Source organism: Anomaloglossus baeobatrachus, assembly GCF_048569485.1.
Source record: "Anomaloglossus baeobatrachus isolate aAnoBae1 chromosome 5 unlocalized genomic scaffold, aAnoBae1.hap1 SUPER_5_unloc_14, whole genome shotgun sequence".
Classification (NCBI taxonomy): Eukaryota; Metazoa; Chordata; class Amphibia; order Anura; family Aromobatidae; genus Anomaloglossus; species Anomaloglossus baeobatrachus.
The window spans coordinates 691,627-718,902 of record NW_027441789.1 but is presented as its reverse complement, the minus strand read 5'-3'; the positions used below and the strand labels follow the sequence as shown (position 1 = coordinate 718,902).

Sequence of the window (27,276 nt, the reverse complement as noted above, 5' to 3'; positions counted from 1 at the left end):
CCCCTTTCTGCCCTCAGTCCTCGGCCCCTTTCTGCCCTCAGTCCTCCACCCCTTTCTGCCCTCAGTCCTCGGCCCCTTTCTGCCCTCAGTCCTCGGCCCCTTTCTGCCCTCGGTCCCTTTCTGCCCTCAGTCCTCGGCCCCTTTCTGCCCTCGGCCCTTTTCTGCCCTCGGTCGTCAGCCCCTTTCTGCCCTCGGTCCTCGGCTCCTTTCTGCCCTCAGTCCTCGGCCCCTTTCTGCCCTCGGTCCTTGGCCCCTTTCTGCCCCCCACAGTATAATGTTCCCCCAGAATGTTCTCATTCTATGTTTCCCCTTATTCTCTCCAGTAATTGTATTATTACAGCGGATTCTTTATGATGTCACATCGCCATCTTCTCCCCATTCAGGTCCTTATAATATCGGATCCTCTCAGTGGAGATCTTCTATAGAAGAGAATTCTCCTGATTGCCCCGTGAAGGAAGGATATGGACAGGGACAAGATGGCGGAGAGGATATTACACCTCACCCTAGAGATCCTCTTCCGGCTTACTGGAGAGGTGAGAGATTCTGATGACGTCACATTACATCATTCTTATCTATGGGAATAACAGATGGACAGAACTGGAGAGGTGAGGACTCTGGAAATGTCTGGAGTGAGATTTATTACTGTGTCTCTCCATAACCAGGATTACACAGTAGTGAAGAAGACCTCTAGTGAGCGCTGTCAGGCCCCTGTGTCTGAGGGATGGGGAAGACCCCTGAGCCCAATCACGGGGCCTCCACCTCACCCCCCGATACATGAGGACATCAATGACCAGAAGATCCTAGAACTCACCTACAAGATGATTGAGCTGCTGACTGGAGAGGTGACACTGCTGGAAATGCTGGGACATTATACAGTAACGCTATGAAGGGATCGGGGGTGACGGTATCATTGTATGTGTCAGGTTCCTATAAGGTGTCAGGACGTCACCGTCTATTTCTCCATGGAGGAGTGGGAGTATTTAGAAGGACACAAAGATCTGTACAAGGACGTCATGATGGAGGTTCCCCAGCCCCTCACATCACCAGGTAATAGACAGGACTAAATACACACGGCCTATAATTATCTGTATGTAAGGAATGAATTCAGTCCCTGTATGTGTCTCCTCCAGGTCTATCCAGTAAGAGGACAACACCAGAGAGATGTCCCCGTCCTCTTCTCCCACAGGACTGTAAACAAGAAGCTCCCGATGTTCCTCAGGATCATCAGGTAGATGGAGAGAAGGTGCCATGAAATCCCCCTATGATGTGTAGACGGCTGTGAAGGTCTTGTGCTCAGTCTTGTTTTATCCTCCAGTATTATATGTGTTATACTTGTGTAATGAGAGCGGTGGAGATGGCAGGATTAGAGCTGATCATAGATGGGACTTCTCCATCTGTCTGTGACTTTTACAATATTTGTTTCAGGGTGAAGATCTGCCCCATATTAATACTACAGAGACATATGTGAGGGGTGATGAGCGGAGTAAAGAGGAGATTCCTACAGATAACCGCCCAGGTGAGTAGTGACCACTAAATGCAGAGAAGTCACAGATTCTTCTCAGTCACCGGCTGTGGCTGCTTTATCAGGGTTGTAGTCCGGCCATATCAAATTGTCACCATTCTGCTGCTAGACCACCACATGCTCCTCCACCCAACACTGTCCCCATTATTTTGTGCATTGGACGCTCTTCCGTTGGAATGACAGCTGTATCAGCCAGATCTTACAGGTAGGATCCGTCCTATCCTCTGAAATTAAAAGACGTTGACCCTTAGCTGCCCAGATCTCTAATCTGCAAAGAAAAATCTAATCTGTATGGTGGACCCCTAAGAGAAAGCGGAGGGTAATGATGCTGGTGACGTCCTAGATTCTTAGTTTGGTGCCGTGTTCTCCAGGTGAATAAAGATTGATTGCTCTCAGTGGGAGAAACAGAATAATGATCTTGTAGTTGATGAAGAGACCTCAGTAGTCTGGAAAGCTTGCTCTGTAACATCATTTATTTTATTTCTGTTCTCCATTAATAAGTATCATAACTACAAGATTCTTATTGTTTCTCCACTGAGAGCAATGACTCCATCTTCCTAGAATCTCGGCATCTTATTGATGGATCTTCCTTCTCTCCCTTCTGATGAATGTGCTGATAGGGGCGTTTTTATCCAAAGTTCAGCACAGGGTAACGGTAACATATGAGGGAGGTTAGGATTACCCCACAGTGGGTACATGGAGGCCGGGCAGCCCACCCACATCATTTCCAAAATGTAATTAGAGAAAAAAAGGAAAGTAATTAACACATAAAGATCTGATATTTTTATCTTCAAGATCCTGAGAGATATTTTCTCTGAATTGTACAAATGTCCATTATATAAGACCTTGTACTGGAGCCGTCCATTGTGGAGTCCGAGAGGCAGAAAGTAAATGTCTAATATTTCTTCAGGAAACTCATCTGACAGAAGATATTGGCCCCTACAATAGTTTGGATTGCCGAGAGCCCCCGAGCCACATACTGTAATTACTCCAGATGTGGCACCTCTAGTTACTAAATCACTGACGGTGAAGGCTGTCGGGTGGAGGGCGGTCATTTTAGTTGATGTGTTATTATCTATAGTCACAGTTTCCTCTATAGTAGTTAGTACCAAAGCCGCTCTTATTTCATGGCTTTCCACTGCAGCCAGTTTTCTGCGCCTATCCAGGCCCCATTTCTCCAATCTGACATCTGTCACTTTACATGATAACACCTTTGTAATGTTAAAGGGAACCTGTCACCAGATTTGGTCACTATAAGCTGCGGCCGCCACCTGTTGGCTTTTTTATACAACATTCTAGAATACTGTATATAAGAGCCCAGGCCGTTCTGTATAACGTAAAAAACACTTTTATTATACTCACCTACGGGGTGGTCTGGTCCGATGAGTGTTGCTGCTCTCCACTCCGGTGCCTCCTCTCTACTAAGATGAGCGTCCTCCTTGTTCACAGGCCCGTATGGATGATGTGTCCTATGTCATCCACACAGGCCGGCATTTCAGTCCTGTGCAGGTGCAGTTTGATCTGCCCTAACGGCAGGTCAAAGTAATGGCATGCGCAGGTGAAAAGAAAGGTTTAAGACTGCCCGTGCATGCGCACTACAATACTTTGAACTGCCATCCGCAGGGCAGATCAAAGTGCGCTTGCGCAGGACTGCAATACCGGCCTGTGTGGATGACGTTATAGGCATTGTCCACATTAAGCTGGGCAGAAGGCGCTGGATCGGAGACCAGCGACACCCATTAGATGGGACTGCCCCCTCGGTAAGTATTATAAAAGTGCTTTTTTATGTTATACAGAGCAGCCTAGACTCTTATATACTGCATTCTAGAATGCTGAATTTAAAGGGACTGTATCACGTTTTTTTATTTTTTTATTAAAATAAATGATTCTGAAATGAAGTATTTCTAATTCAAAATGAAATTCGTAGCTTATTTAGTTTTTATGTAATTCTAATTTTACTGTATGCACTGGGGGCCATGTTGGATTTGCTGTGTGAGTAACGACAGTTACACACTCCTTTACGGCAGCCCCTGTGCATAGAGAATAGTGGTCGCTATCCGACCCTATGTGTAGCGTTACAGTGGGTGTATGCTGTGATCTGGACGCGCCCCCTGGGCTGTCCATATCACAGCAAAGGGAAGATTTCAGCGCCATTTTTGTGGAGATTCAATCCATGCTCTTTGCGCCACTTTACACCTGTCAACCGCCGGGATGTAAGTCCGGGACGCCTCCCCTCCCCCCGTTACCGATCACACAACCCTCCCTCCCTCTGTTCTCACCAGCCCCCGCCCCCTGCCGTTACCGTATGTTATGAAATCACGTCCCTCCGCTGTCCCCAGCCCCGTTCTGGCGGCCTCCGGTGTGTGTGTCCTCCCTGTGCTCTCACCAGCCCCCTGCCGTTACCGTCTGTTATTAAATCATGTCCCTCCGCTGTCCCCAGCCCCGTTCTAGCGGCCGCCGGTGTGTGTGTCCTCCCTCTGCTCTCACCAGCCCCCTGCCGTTACCGTCTGTAATGAAACCCCCTCCCTCCCCCAGCTGTCCTCAGCCCCGTCCACGTTCGTGTGTGTGTGTCAACCCTTCCGCTTGCCACCCTGTGTGTACTGGTGATACTGTCTGCATGGTTGTTTATCTAATCCTCCCCTGTGTGATACTGTGTGCTGAGCTGTGTATCTAATCCTCTCCTGTGTGATACTGTGTGCTGAGCTGTGTATCTAATCCTCCCCTGTGTGATACCGTGTGCTGAGCTGTGTATCTAATCCTCTCCTGTGTGATACTGTCTGCTGAGCTGTGTATCTAATCCTCTCCTGTGTGATACTGTGTGCTGAGCTGTGTATCTAATCCTCTCCTGTGTGATACTGTCTGCTGAGCTGTGTAGCTAATCCTCTCCTGTGATACTGTCTGCTGAGCTGTGTATCTAATCCTCTCCTGTGATACTGTCTGCTGAGCTGTGTATCTAATCCTCTCCTGTGTGATACTGTCTGCTGAGCCGTATATCTAATCCTCCCCTGTGTGATACTGTGTGCTGAGCTGTGTATCTAATCCTCTCCTGTGTGATACTGTGTGCTGAGCTGTGTATCTAATCCTCTCCTGTGTGATGCTGTGTGCTGAGCTGTGTATCTAATCCTCATGTGTGATACTGTCTGCTGAGCTGTGTATCTAATCCTCTCCTGTGTGATACTGTCTGCTGAGCCGTATATCTAATCCTCCCCTGTGTGATACTGTGTGCTGAGCTGTGTATCTAATCCTCTCCTGTGTGATACTGTGTGCTGAGCTGTGTATCTAATCCTCTCCTGTGTGATGCTGTGTGCTGAGCTGTGTATCTAATCCTCATGTGTGATACTGTCTGCTGAGCTGTATCTAATCCTCATGTGTGATACTGTGTGCTGAGTTGTGTATTTCTCTCCTGTGTGATACTGTCTGCACAGCTGTGTATCTAATCCTACCCTTATCCATCATATAGTGCCAACTACTGAGCAACCATATAGTGCCAACTACTGAGCCACCGTACAGTGCCACCTACTGAGCCACCGTACAGTGCCACCTACTGAGCCACCGTACTGTGCCAACTACTGAGCCACCGTACAGTGCCATCTACAGAGCCACAGTACAGTGCCAACTACTGAGCCACCGTACAGTGCCAACTACTGAGCCACCGTACAGTGCCAACTACTGAGCCACCGTACAGTGCCATCTACAGAGCCACAGTACTGTGCCAAGTACTGAGCCACCGTACTGTGCCAAGTACTGAGCCACCGTACTGTGCCAACTACTGAGCCACCGTACTGTGCCAACTACTGAGCCACCGTACTGTGCCAACTATTGAGCCACCGTACTGTGCCAACTACTGAGCCACCATACAGTGCCATACAGCGTATACCGTATGTGTAACAGTCAGTGTATATATGTGGGTCCGATGACCGCAGTCTGTATATATATATGTGTAACAGTCACTGTATATACAGTTAGGTCCAGAAATATTTGGACAGTGACACAATTTTCGCGAGTTGGGCTCTGCATGCCACCACATTGGATTTGAAATGAAACCTCTACAACAGAATTCAAGTGCAGATTGTAACGTTTAAGTTGAAGGTTTGAACAAAAATATCTGAAAGAAATTGTAGGAATTGTACACATTTCTTTACAAACACTCCCCATTTTAGGAGGTCAAAAGTAATTGGACAAATAAACCAAACCCAAACAAAATATTTTTATTTTCAATATTTTGTTGCGAATCCTTTGGAGGCAATCACTGCCTTAAGTCTGGAACCCATGGACATCACCAAACGCTGGGTTTCCTCCTTCTTAATGCTTTGCCAGGCCTTTACAGCCGCAGCCTTCAGGTCTTGCTTGTTTGTGGGTCTTTCCGTCTTAAGTCTGGATTTGAGCAAGTGAAATGCATGCTCAATTGGGTTAAGATCTGGTGATTGACTTGGCCATTGCAGAATGTTCCACTTTTTAGCACTCATGAACTCCTGGGTAGCTTTGGCTGTATTCTTGGGGTCATTGTCCATCTGTACTATGAAGCGCCGTCCGATCAACTTTGCGGCATTTGGCTGAATCTGGGCTGAAAGTATATCCCTGTACACTTCAGAATTCATCCGGCTACTCTTGTCTGCTGTTATGTCATCAATAAACACAAGTGACCCAGTGCCATTGAAAGCCATGCATGCCCATGCCATCACGTTGCCTCCACCATGTTTTACAGAGGATGTGGTGTGCCTTGGATCATGTGCCGTTCCCTTTCTTCTCCACACTTTTTTCTTCCCATCATTCTGGTACAGGTTGATCTTTGTCTCATCTGTCCATAGAATACTTTTCCAGAACTGAGCTGGCTTCATGAGGTGTTTTTCAGCAAATTTAACTCTGGCCTGTCTATTTTTGGAATTGATGAATGGTTTGCATCTAGATGTGAACCCTTTGTATTTACTTTCATGGAGTCTTCTCTTTACTGTTGACTTAGAGACAGATACACCTACTTCACTGACAGTGTTCTGGACTTCAGTTGATGTTGTGAACGGGTTCTTCTTCACCAAAGAAAGTATGCGGCGATCATCCACCACTGTTGTCATCCGTGGACGCCCAGGCCTTTTTGAGTTCCTAAGCTCACCAGTCAATTCCTTTTTTCTCAGAATGTACCCGACTGTTGATTTTGCTACTCCAAGCATGTCTGCTATCTCTCTGATGGATTTTTTCTTTTTTTTTCAGCCTCAGGATGTTCTGCTTCACCTCAATTGAGAGTTCCTTAGACCGCATGTTGTCTGGTCACAGCACCAGCTTCCAAATGCAAAACCACACACCTGTAATCAACCCCAGACCTTTTAACTACTTCATTGATTACAGGTTAACGAGGGAGACGCCTTCAGAGTTAATTGCAGCCCTTAGAGTCCCTTGTCCAATTACTTTTGGTCCCTTGAAAAAGAGGAGGCTATGCATTACAGAGCTATGATTCCTAAACCCTTTCTCCGATTTGGATGTGAAAACTCTCATATTGCAGCTGGGAGTGTGCACTTTCAGCCCATATTATATATATAATTGTATTTCTGAACATGTTTTTGTAAACAGCTAAAATAACAAAACTTGTGTCACTGTCCAAATATTTCTGGCCCTGACTGTATGTGTAAGGCTCTGTGCGCACTTGCCGGTTTTTGCCGTGGATTTCCTGTGGATTTGCGGCATGTTTCGCTGCAGAAAACGTTCATAACATCTCTGCAGTGAATCACTAGCAAAACCTATGGGAAAAAAATGCTGTGCGCACTATGCGGATCTTGACAGCTGCATGTTTTGCTGCGGGATTCCCGCAGCTAAAACAATTGCATGAAAATTCTTTTACTCAGGTCCCTGCGGTTTCGAGGGCTGACAGACCAATCACCCGTAGACTGTGGGTCGGCAGAGGATTGATCCCCGGTATCTGGCCGGATGCTGCTCCCCATATAAAGTTTATGGGGAATAGAATCTGCCCCAAAGGGGTAGGAGCAAGCGCTTCATACTCACCGATGACCGGGCGGCAGTCACACTGCTGCCACGGCGGTGGCTTTCATCTTCCAAAGCCGGCTCATTATTCCATCTCGTATTCACTACTTCCCTGTTCACCGTTGGCTGTGATTGGTTGCAGGCAGACACACCCCAATGCTGAGTAACAGCTGTCTCAGTGCAACCAAACCAATCACAGCCGCCGGTGGGCGGGTCCATAGCGTACAGTAAACCAAAAAAAATATCAAACAGCGTGCGGTCCACCCCAATTTTTCAAACCAGCCAGGATAAAGCATCACAGCTTGGGGGCTGGTATTCTCAGGCTGGGGAGGCCCACGTTATGGGGAGGCCCCCAGCCTAAAAATATCATCCAGCAGCCACCCGTAATTGCCGCATCCATTAGATGCGACAGTGCCGGACTTTTCACGGGTCTTCTCGTTGCCGTGATGCGGTGGCAATCGAGGTAATGAAGGAGTTAATGGCAGCAGCCCATAGCAGCCAATAAGTCCTAGTTTACTGATGGCAGGCGTCTATATGACACCCCCTCATCACTAAACTGTAACTGAAAGTAAGGCTAGGTTCACACACTGCTTTTTTTTATGCTCCTTTTTTGTGCGTTTTTTGTAGCAAAAAACGTACAAAAAAGCACCTGTTGCAAAAAACCGCGGCAACAACGCATGATTTTTTACCGCTTTTTTTGCTGCGTTTTTGCTCACTGCGTTTTTATCATTGAACAATGCCATTAAAGATTGTTTAAAAAATAAAAAAAGATAAAAGGTCTGACATTTCCTTCTTCAATATGTTCTTCATTCTCCACTAGTGTATGCAGGAGAGCAGACAGCTGCAGAACTACAAGGCTCAGCATGCTCCATCCAGGACTGTATGCTGGAGGGACAGGCAGGGGGAGCAGAACTACAAGGCTCAGCATACTCCATCTAATAGTGTATGCAGGAGAGCAGACAGCACCTGCAGAACTACAAGGCTCAGCATCCTCCATCCAGGACTGTATGCTGTAGTTTTTTGCCCCCCAAAAAAATGACATGGGCTTCGCCATATTTTTGTATGCTAGCCAGGTACAGCAGGCAGGTACGGGCTGCCCCCAACCCCCAGCTGCCTATTTGTACCCGGTTGTGAACCAAAAATATAGCGAAGCCCTTTTTTTTTTAAATTATTTCATGACTTTCATGAAATAATTAAAATAAAAAAATGACGTGGGCTTCGCCCAATTTTTGAGTCCAGCCAGGTACAACTAGGCAGCTGGGGATTGGAATATGCAGTGCAGAGTACCCAAGCTTTCTGGGCACCCACTCTGCGTATTGCAGTCCGCAGCCACCCCAGAAAATGGCGCTTTCATAGAAGAGTCATCTTCTGGCGCTGTATCCATCTCTTCCAGCTGCCCTGATGCCGGGTGGCTCGCTGGGTAATAATGGGGTTAGGGCTATCTTTATAATATCAGCTGGCCCTAAGCCCGAAATTCATGGTGTCATGCCAATATTAGACATGGCCACCATGAATTTCTAGTAAAGATAAAATAAAACACAACATACAGAAAAATATTTTTATTAGAAATAAAACACAACACAATTAGTGACTCCATCTTTATTGAAATAAAGAACCCCCCTCCGCAGTAATACTGGGTCAAGGGTCCCGCGCCGTCCAATATCATCTGATCGGTTTGCTGGAAGGCATACCGATCAGATGTTGTGTCAGGATCAAGTATGTGAATCACATCACACATCAGCTGATTGTATAAAAGCTGTTTATACAATCAGATGATGCATCAGTGAAAAAAAAAATAAACCAAAACCCTACACACTTACGTGCTGGCTCCTGTCCGATTGCTGCAGGAGCGGCCGGTGATCAGCTGATAGTTTTCTGACGGCATCAGCTGGTAGCCGGGCGGTAAAAAGCCAGCATCACCGCGAGACTTGCGATCAGCTGATGCGTCAGGTGACTGCATCAGGTGATCCTCCGCCAGGTCCTGCATCCATCGGACGAGCCTTGGAGCCGGCACACAGCCTGAGCAGCGGTACCGTAAGAGGAGCTGGGAGCAGGCATGGCACCGGGAGTCTGCAGACAGGTGAGTATGTCTTTTTTATTTTTTTATACAGTTCACTTGATTTCCAGCTGCTTCATCTCCCGCACGGGAGCGGGCCTGCCGCCCGCACGGGAGCGGGCCTGCCGCCCGCACGGGAGAGGGCCTGCCGCCCGCACGGGAGACTGATGACCGCACGGGAGCGGGCCTGCCGACCGCACAGGAGCGGGCCTGCCAACCGCACGGGAGGCTGATGACTGCACGGGAGCGGGCCTGCCGACCGCACGGGAGCGGGCCTGCCGCCCGCACGGGAGCGGGCCTGCCGCCCGCACGGGAGACTGATGACCGCACGGGAGCGGGCCTGCCGACCGCACGGAAGCGGGCCTGCCGACCGCACGGGAGACTGATGACCGCACGGGAGCGGGCCTGCCGACCGCACGGGAGACTGATGGCCGCACGGGAGACTGATGACCGCAGTCTGTATATATATGTATAAATGTGTTTCCACTTTACTTCCGGGTGGAGCTGTACAATTCATATTCAGTCACCCAGAAAATGGCGACATATTACTATGAAATACACCTCCTCCCCTTTTGGGTTCAGTGTAACACCCAAAAGGGGAGGAGAATACACGATTATAATAATATTGTTAGCTTATTTGGCCTACAAAAAAAAAAAATTAGACGATACAGTCCCTTTAACCCCCTCACAACCTTGGACGGATCTATCCGTCCAGGATCGTGTCCCGTTAAGCCCCGCCCCCTGCCGCGGGCAGGCGGCGTGGATCGGCACACATATCAGCTGTTTTCAACAGCTGACATGTGTGCCTGCTAGCCGCGGGTGGAATCGCTTCCACCCGCGGCCATTAACCCCTTAAATCTTGCTGCCAAAGTCTGGCAGCAAGATCTAAATGCGCGCGGCCATGTTTTTTTCTTACCGCCACCCCCACCGGAAGTCACGTGTGTCATCATGTGACTATCGGTGGTTGCCATCGTAGCACAGGGTCATGTGATGACGCCTGCAGCTATGATGTTTCACTTTCGTTTTCCCTCGGCCGAGAGCAGAGGGAAAAACAGTGACTTAATCTGCTGTTTACAGCTGTATTGCTGTGATCAGCAGATAGATAATAGCGATCGGATTGCTGATCGCTATAGCCCCCTAGGGGGACTAGTAAAATAAAAAAAAAAAATTTAAAAAAAAGCAAAAAAAAACTAAAAGTTCAAATCACCCCACTTTCCCCCCATTGAAAATTAAAGGGTTAAAAAATAAATAAATATACACATATTTGGTATCGCCGCGTTCAGAAATGCCCGATCTATCAAAATATAAAATCAATTAATCTGATTGGTAAACGGCGTAGTGGCAAAAAAATTCCAAACGCCAAAATTACGTTTTTTGGTCGCCGCAAGTTTTACGCAAAATGCAATAACAGGCGATCAAAACGTAGCATCTGCACAAAAATGGTACCATTATAAACATCAGCTTGAGACGCAAAAAATAAGCCATCACTGAGCCATAGATCCCAAAAAATAAGAACGCTACGTGTTTCGGAAAATGGCGCAAAACGTGCGCCACTTTTATTGGACAAACTTGTGAATTTTTTTTAACCCCTTAGATACAAGTAAACCTATACATGTTTGGTGTCTACAAACTCGCACCGACCTGAGGCATCACATAGATACATCAGTTTTATCATATAGTGAACACGGTGAATAAAACATCCCAAAAACTATTGTGCGATCACACTTTTTTTGAAGTTTTTCCACACTTGGAATTTTTTTGTTGTTTTCCAGTACAATATATGGTAAAACTTATGGTTTCTTTTTTTTTTTTTTTTTTTATTGAGATTTTCAATTTACGTTTTTCATACATAAAATAAAACATAAAATTCACAATTCTTATCGAACCTAGACAAACAATGACAGGACAGGTGAGGAGGGTTAGGAGGGGAGAGGAGAAATAGGAGGGAAGAGGGAAGGGTTTCAAGAGTCCATGCTCCTTCCATAGGACCCATAGGCCTCAGTCTCACAGATTCTCCTGTCCCGCAAAGTAGTTCCATGGTGCCCACACGGCCTGGAATCGGTCAACTGTGTCATGCAATAGTGCCGTGAGATGTTCCATGCATCTAATGTCCAGTAATCTATACTTGAGGCTCTGGAGTGAGGGTGTCCCTGGCTGCCTCCAATTCTTTGCAATTAAGCATCTGGCCGCCGTAAGGATGTGGGACAAAAGCTTAGAGGCCGTTTTTCCCAATCCCCCATTCCCAAGACCCAGAACATAGATCAGGGGATCAAGATCAACCTCTATATATAGTACTTTATGGATCAACCCTCTAACCCGCTCCCAAAAGGGGACTATCCCTGGACAGGACCAGAATATGTGCAGAATGGTGCCCCTGCCTCCCCCGCATCTCCAGCAACAAGCCGGTATGGAGGGGTCTATGCCATGAAGGAAATCTGGAGTGTGGTACCAAAATAGCAAAATTTTATAGATATTTTCCTTATATAGTGTGCATATTGACGTCTTGGCGGCGTTTCCCCAGATTGCTGCCCATTCCTGAGGAAGTATCCGCCTTCCCAATAGAGACTCCCATTTCCGCATGTATGGAAAAGACCCCTCGGGCCCCTCCCGTGACTCAGAAAGCAAAATGTAAATTTCCGAAATCAGCCCCTTAGTATCAGTGCCCCTTCTGCAAATTTTCTCAAAATCTGTGGGAATCGAGGCCCCTGCCCTGCCAAACAAGGAGCCAGCCAAGTCTCTGATCTGCAGATATTGGAAAAACTCTCGATTAGAGAGAGAGAATTTATCTCTAAGGTACTCAAAGGAATGGATCTGCATTGTACTTCCATCTATAATGTCTGCAAATCTGAATAGACCTGCCTTGAGCCAGGGGTGCACCATGTCCGACTCCAGACTGCTTGGGAGCAAGGGTTGGTATATGAAGGACACCAGAGGGGAGCAGGGGGATGCCAAAGGAAATCTTCTAATGCAAAATGCCCAGAGGTCCCTAGTGAACTGCATCGGTCCAAGAAGAGGGGGGGGCGAATCACACCGGGCCGGGGGCCACAGGAGCGCGTTTGGATGTATAGGCGCCAGCCAAAGTTTTTCAATCTCAGTCCACCTGTTGTATGCCCAAAGGGACACCCAACAGGGGATACTCCTAAGATGGGCCGCCCAATAGTATTTTAGGATGTCCGGGACAGAAAGCCCCCCATTTCTCTGAGCCATCAACACCTCCCTGGCCACCCTATGACGTTTGTTACACCAAATAAATCTAAGGATAGCCGCCTGAAGGGACTTCAGCTCCTTTATTGGTATCTTAACTGGGAGGGTTTCAAAGAAATATAATAATTTTGGGAGCAAGCTCATTTTAACTGCCGCAATGCGCCCCATCCACGAAAGAGGGAGGGGCAACCACTTGCTCAAAAGAGTTCTCAGCTCTCGGAAAAGGGGGAGAGAAGTTAAGGTTATAGAGGGAATCATAAGTAGATGTGAGGTTAACCCCCAGGTACTTGACCGCATCTGTCTTCCAACGAAACTTAAAATTCAAATGCAGGTAATCCAGGGCCACCGGGTCGAGATTCAAGGGCATTGCCTCCGTTTTGCTAGAGTTGATCTTATACCCCGTACCTACCCAAGGTGCACATTAAAATTGGAAGGGACACATGGATGTTAGTAAGTGTAATGAGCACATCATCGGCAAAAAGCGAGATTTTAAACGGTTTATTCCTGAACAGGACCCCCGAGATGTCTGGGTTGCTCCTGACCGAGGCCGCGAGGGGCTCTATGCATAGCGCAAAAAGGAGGGGGGACAGGGGGCACCCCTGCCTGGTGCCATTGGAGATGAGAAAAGGCTTAGAGATGTGGAGGGGGAGTTTGATAGAGGCCGTAGGAGCGCTATACAGGGACTTCAAGGCCCGCATAAAGCCACCCGAGATCCCAAAGACCTCCATTGTCTTGAAGAGAAAAGGCCACGCAAGGCGGTCAAAAGCCTTCTCTGCATCTAGACTCAACACCAACGCCTGTTGCTTCGTCCGATTTGCCACATCCACCAGGTCTATGACCTTCCTGGTGTTGTCCCCCCCTGACGGCAAGGGACAAAACCCACCTGGTCTTTATACACAAGTTGGGGCAACCATCGATTAAGCCTGGCCACCAAGAGCTTGGTGAACATCTTCAAATCGGAGTTCAAAAGGGCTATTGGTCTATAATTAGCACAGTCCAATGGGTCCCTGGGTGGCTTGGGCAGGAGGATTAAATGGGAGTGTAGCATGGATGTGTGGCGCCCCTGACCTGGTCAGGTACCACTGAGTACTGCACCCATGCTGGGGACAGTACAATACAGGTAATCCAGAAGGCTGACCGAGGTGTGACTACACAGGCGCATAGTGATCAGGTCTCACACATGTACCTTTGAGAGGACCCCTGGGGATCCCAGGAGGGGGCAAAGCCTTCACCTCCACTGGAATAGTGGAGGGGGCCAAAAGCCTCCATCTCCACTCAAGGGGTGTGGTAAGAGAGCCTGGTTGCTAGGTGGCGTAGGCAGGCACAAGAGGGAGAAGGAGGAGAGCAGTCTGAAGCAGAGTGTGGAGGAGTGAGGAGCATGGAAGAGGAGCTCTGACAGGAGCAGCAGTGCAGGACCCTCAAGTGAGCCGGTTCAGTGTGCAGTTCAGGGGAGAGCAGGAGCAGACCCCTGGGGCTGTTGCAGTCTGACAGCGTCCGCGCAGTGGCTACCGACGGGGGAGAACGGTCACCTAGTAGTGCTACCCGAAATCCATCTTCAGCTAAAGAGAGAGCAACGGAGTGGGAAGTAAGGAGACTGCTAGGGAGTTACCAGGCCCAAACGGGCGGCAGATCCCGATGCGGGGATAGATCCACCTTTCCTTGCTAAACCTGCCGGTGTGGGGCCCTCAAAGCCCACGCCACAACACTACAGAGTCCGCAGCCACGTAGCCACAGTTAGGGCCCATAGTTCACAGGAGGCAAGCAGCCGGAGTGTCCTGGTCCAGGCTACAAGCAAACGGGCCAAACGAAGGGGAGAGAGGCTTCAGCAACTTCCCTGGGTGACCCCCATAGGGACTAAAAGTCGGGGTTACCCCAAAACGCAAAGGGCTAAGGAAGGCGAGTCGGTAGTCACCCTCATCAGTCAGCCTGAAGGACGCCTGGTTCCAGCCTGGTTCATCCCAGCTACGCCCGGGTTACTCACTCTGCCACCTTCCGTGAGTAAAACCCCTGAAAGACATTTCGCTTGTGTGGAGTTATTCTGCGCCTTGTGGTTCTACACACCTACACAGGGCCCTGGGGCTTGCCTCACTCTCAGGAGGCTATTACAACCGACTGCACCCACCATCAGCCCCAGGCATCCCTTAATCTGCAGTGGCGGTCCCCACTGACCGCAATTCTGAGAGTGGCGTCACGACAAATAGAAGATTTCCTACCTGTGACCAGATCCAGCTGCGTGGAGTCCCTGAAGGTAATGCACCGACACAGCGTTTGCGGGGCTTCACATCTGGCGTCACGAACAGGATAAGGACTAGACCTGTTCAGACAGGTGACCATGTGCCTGGGCGGTCCGCTTGAAAAATTGGAAGCGCCGCCATATTGCCACCATGAAAAGCGCGCTGAAAAACAACAGCAGCCCGCGCTGGAAGAAGTTGCCGCCCACGAAGAGGTGTGGCTACCCAGAGATCCCCTGCAGAGTTCTGACCTCGCAAGTGAAGGGAGTGGAAGCGTTCAGAGACGTCGGGACAGAAAAGAAGCCAGAAGCCTGCTGTGGAAGGAAATGGAGTCTGAACACAGAGACCCAGAGCCAGGCTCCGCTGCCTGGTGGTGTCGGGAGCTTGCCGAGTTCTGCGATCAACTGGAAGCCAGGATCGGAAGGCAGATCAGAGACGGACGTATGGAGTTCCTGGGGATGACCGCGGCGGTTCAGGCCTACGAAGAGAGGGCCACGCGACGAGTGCCAGACCGAGCGGCGACGACTCAGACCCCGATGCTGCTACCGATGGGTGAGTCCAGTGTTGCCCCTGCCAGCACGAGTGCCCCGACCCCTGCTGCCACGCCCGCAGTCCCTGAAGAGGCGCCCGGCGCGGCGACGCCGAACCAGGCCGCAGCCACGCGAGGTGCGGCCCGCCAAGCCCAGGCCGCCGCAGCGATGCCCTGCCCGGCCCGCAAAGAACCGGCTGCCACCGCGACCCTCATCCGCGCCGCAGGTGTGACGCTGACCCAGGCCGCCGCCATGCTAGGCCCGGCCCGCCGAGACCCCACCGCAGCAGCAACGCTCGTCCGCGCCGCAAGTGAGGTGCTGAACCAGGCCGCAGCCACGTCCGGTGCGGCCCGCCAAGCCCAGATCGCTGCAGCGACGCCCAGCCCAGCCTGCACAGATCCCATCGCAGCTGCGACGCCAATCCAGGCCGCGACAGCGACGCCGATCCAGGCCGCCGCAGCGATGCCCTGCCCGGCCCGCCAAGAACCGGCCACAGTAGCGATGCCCGCTAAGACGCCAGCTGCAACAGCGACGCTGATCCAGGCCGCCGCCATGCCAGGCGCGGCCCGCCAAGACCAGGCCGCCGCCATGCCAGGCGCGGCCCACCAAGATAAGATTGTATCACCATTTACCCCGGCCTGCAAGGCCAGAGCAGACACCGCTCCCCAGTCCAAGGAGGTCCCTGCTAGGCAGTCTACGCTGGGGGAGGACCCCGAATACCAGAAGCTGAAAGCTGACCTAGAGGCCCAGTTCCCAAAGGAGATGGTGGACCGGTATCTGCTCCCTCCACATACCCCTCAGAAGACTCTAGAGACGTCCACGCCAAAAAGTCCACCGCCCGGGCCAGCTGATGAACACTCATCCCCAGCGCTGCCACCAAAGGAGTGCTCAGAAGAACTAAGGGGGAGAGGAGGCCAGGAAGCTGAGGAGCTGACCCCGGAGCCACTAGCAGTGGATCCATGCCCAGAGCCGGAGATGTTGCCATATTCCCGCTGGGATGAAGAAGACCCGATACCGTCTGCTGAAGAAGATCTGCCCAAAAGCCTCACCTGGGAGTTTGTAAGCTGTACTCTGCAGAATCCAGCCCGCAAGACACGGCGCCGCAGCAGAACACAGTTTTCCCCTGCACCGCAGTCTCCAGAGAATAAAGATAAAATAACGGCCAGAGACTTGGAGGAGAAACGGTTCCTGAGAAGGTCCAACGCCCAGGTCAGAGGACCCCTTTGTCGAGGAGTAGTAGAAGATTTCAGCCTAAAATCAGGATACGGCTTCATAGTAGCACCTGGTATGAAGGAAGGCATTTTTGTTAACAGAAGAGACGTTAGAGCTCATTTGCCCAGAGGACATCCTGGAAGGAACCTAAGGATGGGAGATTCAGTGCAATTTACAATGCATCAAGGAGAAAGAGGCTGGTATGCACTCGATGTGACACCATGTCCTAAAGAAAAAGCAACAGACACAGAAGAAGAAAGGAAAGACAGAGATAGAGAAAGAAAAGACAAAGAACCCACTGATGAGACTACCTCCGATGATGAAAGAGGTCAAGAAAGCAACAGGTGCCGCAGCCCTACAGGCCCAAGCCCTGGTGAGGAGGAATCTACATAAAGCAAAGTAAAGTACAGCAAGTTACTGTTTTGACCAGTTTGAAGTTTTGCAACGTTAAATGTTTAAGAGATGTGCCCACATAAACTAATGTGAGAAACCCATAAACCTTAAGGCTATGAACTGGCTATAGCCACAAACTCTCGCAGTGTAAATAGTTACACCAGAGGGTACCACCACCAGAGCCAGCCTGTTTAGGGGCCTGGCTCGTCTGCAACCAGGGAGCACGTCCGTTTATGGGGCCTTGGCTCACCTGCCACCAGAGGGCATGCCTGTTTATGGGGCCTGGCTCTCCACCACAAAGAGGGTACCTGGTCCGCACCAACTGTGGAGGCCGCCTCTACATCCTGCCAGAAGAGGCTGAAGGCGCGGTTCCACCAGGCCAGGTATACCCTGAAAACCACCAGACCCAGAAAGCCGCCTCTACATCCTGCCAGAAGTGGCTGAAGGCGCGGCCAACGGGAGAGGAAGATTGGAGGAAAGGTCTGGGGAAGTGGATGGCCCAGATCTGGTTACCAAAAGGACCGGTGACCTGCCTCCTGAGAGGGGTTTGGGTGGGTTAACGGACTTGTGGGTGGAGGGTGGTGATGTATGGTACCTGGTGGTTTTAAAAATGTTTTACCATGTTTTACTGTTTTATGCATTTTAAAATGTTGTCTTGCAGCCCGAGGACGTGCTGGTGATAACTAAGGGGGAATGTGGCGCCCCTGACCTGGTCAGGTACCACTGAGTACTGCACCCATGCTGGGGACAGTACAATACAGGTAATCCAGAAGGCTGACCGAGGTGTGACTACACAGGCGCATAGTGATCAGGTCTCACACATGTACCTTTGAGAGGACCCCTGGGGATCCCAGGAGGGGGCAAAGCCTTCACCTCCACTGGAATAGTGGAGGGGGCCAAAAGCCTCCATCTCCACTCAAGGGGTGTGGTAAGAGAGCCTGGTTGCTAGGTGGCGTAGGCAGGCACAAGAGGGAGAAGGAGGAGAGCAGTCTGAAGCAGAGTGTGGAGGAGTGAGGAGCATGGAAGAGGAGCTCTGACAGGAGCAGCAGTGCAGGACCCTCAAGTGAGCCGGTTCAGTGTGCAGTTCAGGGGAGAGCAGGAGCAGACCCCTGGGGCTGTTGCAGTCTGACAGCGTCCGCGCAGTGGCTACCGACGGGGGAGAACGGTCACCTAGTAGTGCTACCCGAAATCCATCTTCAGCTAAAGAGAGAGCAACGGAGTGGGAAGTAAGGAGACTGCTAGGGAGTTACCAGGCCCAAACGGGCGGCAGATCCCGATGCGGGGATAGATCCACCTTTCCTTGCTAAACCTGCCGGTGTGGGGCCCTCAAAGCCCACGCCACAACACTACAGAGTCCGCAGCCACGTAGCCACAGTTAGGGCCCATAGTTCACAGGAGGCAAGCAGCCGGAGTGTCCTGGTCCAGGCTACAAGCAAACGGGCCAAACGAAGGGGAGAGAGGCTTCAGCAACTTCCCTGGGTGACCCCCATAGGGACTAAAAGTCGGGGTTACCCCAAAACGCAAAGGGCTAAGGAAGGCGAGTCGGTAGTCACCCTCATCAGTCAGCCTGAAGGACGCCTGGTTCCAGCCTGGTTCATCCCAGCTACGCCCGGGTTACTCACTCTGCCACCTTCCGTGAGTAAAACCCCTGAAAGACATTTCGCTTGTGTGGAGTTATTCTGCGCCTTGTGGTTCTACACACCTACACAGGGCCCTGGGGCTTGCCTCACTCTCAGGAGGCTATTACAACCGACTGCACCCACCATCAGCCCCAGGCATCCCTTAATCTGCAGTGGCGGTCCCCACTGACCGCAATTCTGAGAGTGGCGTCACGACAAATAGAAGATTTCCTACCTGTGACCAGATCCAGCTGCGTGGAGTCCCTGAAGGTAATGCACCGACACAGCGTTTGCGGGGCTTCACATATGGAGGGATAGGGTCACCCTGAAGGAAAGAGTTAAACAAGGCGGCCATGTGTGGGAGGAGCTCCGCCGCAAACACCTTGTAATAAAAATAAGTAAAGCCGTCCGGGCCCGGTGACTTCCCGCCAGGCAGGGCTTCCAGAACTTGCTCCAGTTCCTCTGTAGTAATCTCTTCATTCAAAGCCGCGGCTGCTCCGCAAGGCAGTGAAGGGAGCTCAAGGGCCGAAAAATAGTCCCCAAGTGCCCCAGCCCCACACGCAGCCATGCCCGGGGGAACCGGAAGGTTATAAAGCTTGTTGTAGTAATTGAAAAAAATGTCAGCTATTGAAGCGGGGTAATAGTGGATAGTGCCCTTTTCGTCGCGCAGAGCCTGAGGGCATGAGGATGTAGCGCGCTCCTTAAGCTGCCTGGCGAGTAAGGTATGAGCCTTATTACTCCTTTCATAGTATCTTTGTTTGGAAAAGGTTAGCAATTTTTCTGCTCTGCCAATTGCCAAGTCTCTCAACTTTTCCCTAAGGCTGATGACTCTCCTAAGAAAAGTCAGTGATGGGGCAGCCGCCAGTCTCCCCTCCTGTAGCTTAAGATGGGCCGTTATAGAGTCCCGCTGGCTTGTGGCATTCTTTTTAGCCCTGGCGCCCTCTCTAATGCATAGTCCCCTCATCGCTGCCTTGTGAGCTTCCCAGAGTGTTGCCGGCGACGTGACCGTGCCCGTGTTCAACTGAATGAATTCGACCAGTTGCTTATTTAAAAAGGCCCTAGTGTCGGGATTTTTGATCAGAGATTCATTAAGGCGCCAATGCTGAGGCCTAGGTCGAGGACCATCTTTCTTGAAGTCCATTATGAGTGGGGAATGGTCTGACCACGTAATGGATCCCATTTCCACCCTCTCAAGACGCCCCAGCAGCTGTGAGTCAATGAAAAAATAGTCTATTCTGGTGTGCGTCTGATGCGGATGCGAGTAGAAGGAAAAGGCCTTCTCTCCCGGGTGGTCCACCCTCCAAGCGTCGTATAAAGCCCCTGATCTAATGAGCCTACGAAAGTCCCGGGACAAATTTTTCAAAGCACCCGATGGAGGGTGTCCACCCATAGAGAGTCTGTCGGCCACCTCCGAAAAAGGGATGTTAAAGTCTCCCCCCAACACCGTAGAGGCCGGTGCCAGTCCACCTATCAGATCGAGTATTTTATTAAGAAAGCGTATCTGCCCTTCATTAGGTGCATAAATGTTGGCCAGTATGTGCGGGGATCCCCCCAGTTGGCCCTCCAGAATCACATATCTACCCTCTGGATCGCAGTGAGAACCCGTAATTTGTAGAGGACAACTGGAGGATATTAAAATAGCAACTCCCCCCCTCTTGGAGCCCGAGTAAGCCGAGTAATGGATGGGAAAGCGGTGGGACGCAAATTTGAAAGTGTTTGATTCCACAAAATGTGTTTGTTGGATAAAGGCTATGTCTGCACCTGATGTTTTCAGTTTCTGTAGCAGCAATTTCCTCTTACGGGGTGAATTCAGACCTTTTACGTTAAGAGAGATAATGTGGGTCATATCTAAAACTTAGAAGTAAGAAAAAGCTAATGGCACACCTATACCGTCGGGGGCATGACTTCCCCTGTGAAGCCGGCCAGAGGAGACGGTCCATACGACAAAGGGCCGCAGCTCCCAGGGACTCTAGAAGGGGTGGTACCTGAAAGGACACATAAGGAAAAAACATCGGGGAGGGGGGAAGACAAGGACAAACATAGAAATGAACATGAATTAAGAACATTAACCAAAATGCATAAACCTTAGGCATAGATTCCCGGGGGGGTCAACCCGGAAGGGAGAGACCTAGAGGGAGGTTCCCCAACCCGTCTGGGCTAAGAGAGCCACCCACCTCACTCCCCAGTAGCCCTCCCACGGGGGTCAGTCCAGTGGGCACGGGCCCGTGCCAAAAGGAAACAAGGGAAAAAAAAAACAAAAAACCTCAACCACTAACTCCAAGTAAGGGGACCGGGCTCCCGCCAACCTCCCTACCCCCCACGGCATCATTGTGGCTACAGCCCCCCCCCTTATGCAGCTCAACAGACCCAGAGGGCCGCAGATGACACAATGGACAGTCAGAGGCTTGCTGTAGAGAGAGTCACAGTATCACAAAGCATGCTCAGCCACTGGAACTCAGAGGGTATAAGAAATAGGCACCAACCAGGTTAAGGAGTGTCCTCAATGGTGAGCCGGGGAGGGGAGCGACCCGCGGCCCCTACCTCCTCTCCCCCCCCAAAGCCCCACGCCCTCCACCCCTCACCTTGGACCACATGGGAGGGGGCGGCCCTTCCAACCTTTGCAAGTCCCAATCTGGGATACAGACCGCTGGAATGGCCAGTGCTTCACAGAACAGAGTGGTATCTGCTGGAGTGCAAAGGGTCGCCGATTTACCCCCTCTGCGCGCTGTTAGTGCAAACGAGTAACCCCAGCGGTATGGAACCTGGTGCTCCTTCAGGCTCGTGAGGAGGGGTTTGAGGTGCCGCCTTTTCTGGAGTGTGATTCGAGAAAGATCCGGGAAAAGCTGGATTTCCTTGCCATTGAACACGGGTGCCGTGCGCCTCATTCTAGCCTTAGCCATGATCAGTTCTTTGGTGGAGAAGTCGTGAATGCAACAAATGATGTCCCGGGGTTGGGTGGATAAATTCTTCGGCTGTAAAGCCCTGTGTGCCCTGTCCAGCTTGATGATGTTAGAAGGGGGAGCGTCCAACACTTCATTAAAGATGGATTGTAGTATGGAGTTTGTGTCCTCGGGCCCATCTGACTCTGGGACCCCCCTCACACGGACATTGCAACGGCGTCCTCTGTTGTCGAGATCCTCTATGTGAGACTGCATATCCTCCATAATTTTTTGTTGCGATGTTGCCAGTTTGTGTAATTCTGATACATGGGATCTGGTGAGGTCATGCTCTTCCTCCAGGGATTCAATTCTGCCAGACAATTGCTGCAAATCTCTCCTCACTTCAGCTATTTCTGACCTGCAAGTTGCTTTAACCTCATGTATGAGGCATTGAAAGTCCTCTTTAGAAGGAAGTTTACTTATGAAATCATGCATGTCCTTATAGGAGGTGTCTGGCCCTTTAAGGTGAGCACCTGCAGTAATAGACGCTGGAGTTTTAGTCTGGTGCTGGGGAAGCTGGGAAGGTTGATCTCCACACCGAGGCCCAGAGGGGGGAAGCAGGCTGCTCTGTTCCCTGATATTACCAGCTGTGGCTGCAGTCCCTTCTTCTCCCGGCAGTGGGGAGGGCTGCCCCCCGACCTCCACCTTATCCCCCACCGCCACTATGTGCTCCTGGGCCTGCTGCTGCTGTGCCTGAGGATCCGATGCAGTGCAGGGCTGCTGAGCCAAGGCATCCCCTGTTGGAACTGCTGCAGGGACTCCTCCACTCCCCCCTGTGTCCCTGCTCACCCACTCCTCCTTCTCTTGCTGCTTAGCAGGCCGGGCCGGTGCCTCCATTTCCCCTCCATGCTCCTGGAAAAATGGCGTCCGGGCCTCACCTGGACCCTGTTCCAGGCCCAAGAAAGTATCCAGCGCCGTGGTGTGCAGCGGGGGGGCCACCGATGCCTGCTGCGACGGTTTAATCCTCCGTGGTCCCATCCTGAGAGCCGGTGAGTAGGTTTGTGCTTATGATAAGTGCTGATTTAGCTGAGGGTCAACAGGAGCTCCTCTTCCCCACGTCCACTCAGCTCAGCATCCTGGACACACCCCCGGTACAACTCGTCCCGCAAAAAACAAGCCCTCATATGGCAAGATTGACGGAATAATAAAAAAGTTACGGCTCTCGGAAGAAAAGGAGCACAAAACAAAAACGCAAAAACGGAAAGTGCCCGGGGGCTGAAGGGGTTAAGAGCCTTTTGGTAGTGGCTGCAGCTTATAGGGGCCAAATCTGGTGACGGGTTATTTTTAATCTGATCTCAGTGTTTCTGAGATTTGTACTTTATCTTACTTGCACTGTTAAGTTGATTTGTTTTGCATTTATTAAAAAAAAACAAACAAACCTGAAATTCGTCAAAAATGTAAAAGAATTAGAAGTGATCAAACATTGCATTTCAATGCGCTTAAAAAAATAATAATACCGCAAAGTATAGTCATTAAATAGCATTTCCCGTATTCTGCTTTAGTCTAAATGACCGAAGCCATATCTCTTTATAATCAAGTGTCTTTCAGCTACAACCATTTGGAAACCCTCCATTTTTCCACTGTCGGAGTAGCAGTTTGGTATAACCTGGCCTACAAAACATTATTTGATGACTTAATAAAATATACGGGAGGCAAAATGAACAAAGAGGGTTGAACATCATGGTCTACTGGTTCCTGCTCTGAGGTCTACTGTGAGATTGTAAACAGTTTTTGTTTACAATTTACATAACTTGCAACATTTTTTAGCTATGTTACGCTCATGGGAGTGTCCCCACTGGCCCGCAGCACTGGCTTAACCAGGAGGTGGGTAGCTAAGTAACTACCCCATCTTTACTAGAGCCTCTGATGGCAAGGCTAGGCTTGTGCTGGAAGGTAGCCACTTGGTGCTACTCCAGGGAGTCACGGGACGGCGACAGCTGTCCTCATGGGTCGGAGTTTGGATATACTGACAGGCACTGCAGGTCTAGCAAGCACAACTGGTATAGATAGATGCAGCAGGTCTGCTAAGCACATCGGATACTAGGATGCAGACACGTGTTCTAACCCACAATGTAACACTCAGGAAACAGACCTTACAACTAGCAACACGTCTCTAAGGATAGACCATGTTGCACTGGCACCTCCCATAGGGGGAGGATGCCTTAAATACCCTGTGCTTCTCAGCTATAGGTTGAGAGACACTGCCTGGTTAGGCCTTTTAAGAATAGGTGCTCGTGCCCTAAGCACTCTCCCAAGAGTTCTGCATGGTGTGTGCAGGCCCTGGGAGATGGCAGCAGTGACCAGGGTCACGGAAGTCACCACTGAGTGACGGGGAGGGTAAGTGTGCTGGAGTCCCCAGCAGGGAAAGGGTGCAGGACCGTGTGAAGATGCCGGTAAATGTATTACAAGTTATTTTTATCAATGATATCCTTAAATTTGTATATTTTACAAATATTTTTTATTCTTGGCAGATGACTGTACCAGGAGAACAGAGGCACAACTGACATCTTCAATTTTTCAATCACATGACCTTGATATCACACAAGATATAATTGAAGTGAATGCCATTAATCCAGATATACCATCATCCCTACACTGCAAAGATCTATCATCAGTTTCTTTTAAACAAGTCCTACCTTCTGATTTATCACAGACTATTAAGAAAAATAAATGTCACAAAAGAGGCATTAAAAATCAAAGTGCTCTTACAGCAAAGAAGCAGTTCTCAACTTCAGAATATCGAAAAATCCATAAAAAATTTAACACAGGGGAGAGAAGATTTTCTTCAGAGTCTGTTAATTACCAGAAAACGCATACAGAGGAGAAGCCTTTTTCATGTTCAGAATGTGGGAAATGTTTTACACGTAAATCAACATGTTTTGAACATCAGAGAACTCACACAGGGGAGAAGCCTTTTTCATGTTCAGAATGTGGAAGATGTTTTGCCCGTAAATCAAATGTCGTTGCACATCAGAGAATTCACACAGGGGAAAAGCGTTTTTCATGTTCAGAATGTGGGATATGTTTTGCATATAAATCACAACTAGTTACACATCAAAGGTCTCACACAGGGCAGAAGCCATATTCATGTTCAGAATGTGGGAAATGTTTTAATCAAAAATCACATCTTGTTAGACATCAGATAACTCACACAGGGGAGAAGCCTTTTTCATGTTCAGAATGTGGGAGCTGTTTTGCACTTAAATCATATCTGGTTACACATCAAAGATCTCACACAGGGGAGAAGCCTTTTTCATGTTCAGAATGTGGGAAATGCTTTAGTCAAAAATCGTGTCTTGTTACACATCAGATAACTCACACAGGGGAGAAGCCTTTTTCATGTTCAGAATGTGGGAGATGTTTTGCACTTAAATCAAATCTTGTTATACATTATAGAACTCACACAGGGCAGAAGCCTTTTTCATGTTCAGAATGTGGGATATGTTTTGCACATAAATCATATCTGGTTACACATCAAAGATCTCACACAGGGCAGAAGCCATATTCATGTTCAGAATGTAGGAAATGTTTTAGTCAAAAATCGTGTCTTGTTACACATCAGAGAACTCACACAGGTGAGAAGCCTTTTTCATGTTCAGAATGTGGGAAATGTTTTGCACAAAAATGCAATCTTTTTCAACATCACAAAACTCACAAGGGTAGAAGCCATTATCATACATAGAAGGAGAGAAATGTTTTACTCAAATTTAATTCATCGACCACTAAGAAAAATTCACACAGGGCAAAAATATATATTTGATAAATTGAACAAGAAAACACAAAAGAAACAGTCAGAGTAAAGGCAAGTAAGTAAACGAGAAAGGGAAAGCATGTTAGCAGTTACATTAGAATTATAATATATACAGTTACTAATAAACGTCTTTTCTAAAAATCTAATAAAACGCAATATTCCATGTGCATCAAACATTTCACATTGTTATATATTTATATATTCTCTTTCTTGGCAAGAGTATTACAACCCTCCCCCCAAAATACCCAACATTCTTCCTCCCTCTTCTTCCTAACTCCCAATCTTAGTGATCTGCCATTCATTACAGTAATGCGGGCTTTACACGAGACGAGCTATCGTGCGATGCATCGTCTGGGTCACGGTTTTCGTGACGCACATCCGGCATCGTTCACGACGTCTCGTGTGACACCTCCGAGCGACGCAGTATCGCTCACAAATCGTGAGTCGTGTACTCGTTTAATTTTAAAATATTGTTTATTTAACATGGTGCCGGTTATTCATCATTCCCGTGGTAGCACACATTGCTCCGTGTGACACGCCGGGGACGATGAACACAGCTTACCTGCATCCCGCGGCACCCGCCGGCTATGCGGAAGGAAGGAGGTGGGCGGGATGTTTACGTCCCTCTCATGTCCGCCCCTCCGCTTCTATTGGCCGGCGGCTGTGTGACATCGCTGTGACGCAGAACGTCCCTCCCCCTTCAGGAAGAGGATGTTCGCTGCCCACAGCGAGGATGCTCAGCAGGTAAGTCCGTGTGATGGGGGTTTCACGACTTTGTGCGACACGGGCAGCGATTTGCCAGTGACGCACAAACGACGGGGGCGGGTACGATCGCTCGTGCAATCGCACGATAGATCGCATCGTGTAAAGCCCGCATTACTTTCAGCGCACAATCTCCATGTCTGAACAATGTCTGTAACTTCTCTATACTACAATAATAAACATGTTCATATTACAAATTACTATTTCCATCTACGATCCATTCCTTCTTTGTGGGAACATCTGATGTGATCGAGTTTTATAATCACTTTCCACTAAGTTTAGTAGTTTTTTCCTCATCATTGGGAGCTGACTCCTTTCTCTATTCCCCAATACACATATTATAGGTTCTAAGGGGACTTTAATTGTAAATGCGAAGGGCTGCTGATAAGTCTTTGACTTTGTGATTTTTTTTTGTTTCTATGGTAACGAATGTTACATCACATGAAAGCCTTAAGCTGGGTTTACACACTGCAACATCGCAAAGGACATCGCTGTAACGTCACCGGTTTTGTGACGTAACAGCGACCTCCCTAAGTCTCTGCTAAGTCGCTGGTGAGCTGTCAAACAGGCAAACCTGGCCAACAACTCAACAGCGATCCGGACCTGCAGAGCGACCTAGCTGGTTGTTGGGGACGTTGATAAGCAGCCTTTTGAAAGGGAAGTTGCTAACAAAGTCTCTGCAAAGTCTTTCACACACTGAAACTTTCCAGCGATGCATGCTGCACAGCGGGAAACAAAGGACCTAGGAATGGTCCTGAACGATTTGTAACGATTACAACTTCACAGCAGGGGCCGGGTCGCTGATAGGTTTCACACACTGCAACATCGCAAACAACATCGCTATTGCGTCACAAAACCGGTGACGTTACAGCGATGTCGTTTGAGATGTTGCAGTGTGTAAACCCAGCTTTAGATGTCTAATATATGTTTTCAAAATTTTGTGTTTGTTGCCTATGGCAACAGTGTTTACACACGCGGGAAAACAAAATGGCGGAGTCTAATGCAATATTCTCAGTAACTGAGAGCAGAGTAGTGATAAAATTCTTGTTTCTGCAAGGAAAGTCCAAAAAGGATATTCATGGTGATA

At 49.4% G+C, this 27,276-nt stretch overlaps 1 protein-coding gene across 1 annotated transcript; it reads left to right on the top strand.

The window, feature by feature from the left end:
- Positions 1 to 1,135: 1,135 nt before the first annotated feature.
- Positions 1,136 to 26,336, top strand: LOC142258867 (uncharacterized; the record flags this gene model as incomplete). Its single annotated transcript, XM_075331439.1, has 3 exons — positions 1,136 to 1,228; positions 1,426 to 1,516; positions 24,148 to 26,336. Coding segments are annotated over 3 exons (1,395 nt in total), but the record flags the coding sequence as incomplete, so codon positions are not given.
- Between the last annotated feature and the right edge of the window lie 940 nt (positions 26,337 to 27,276).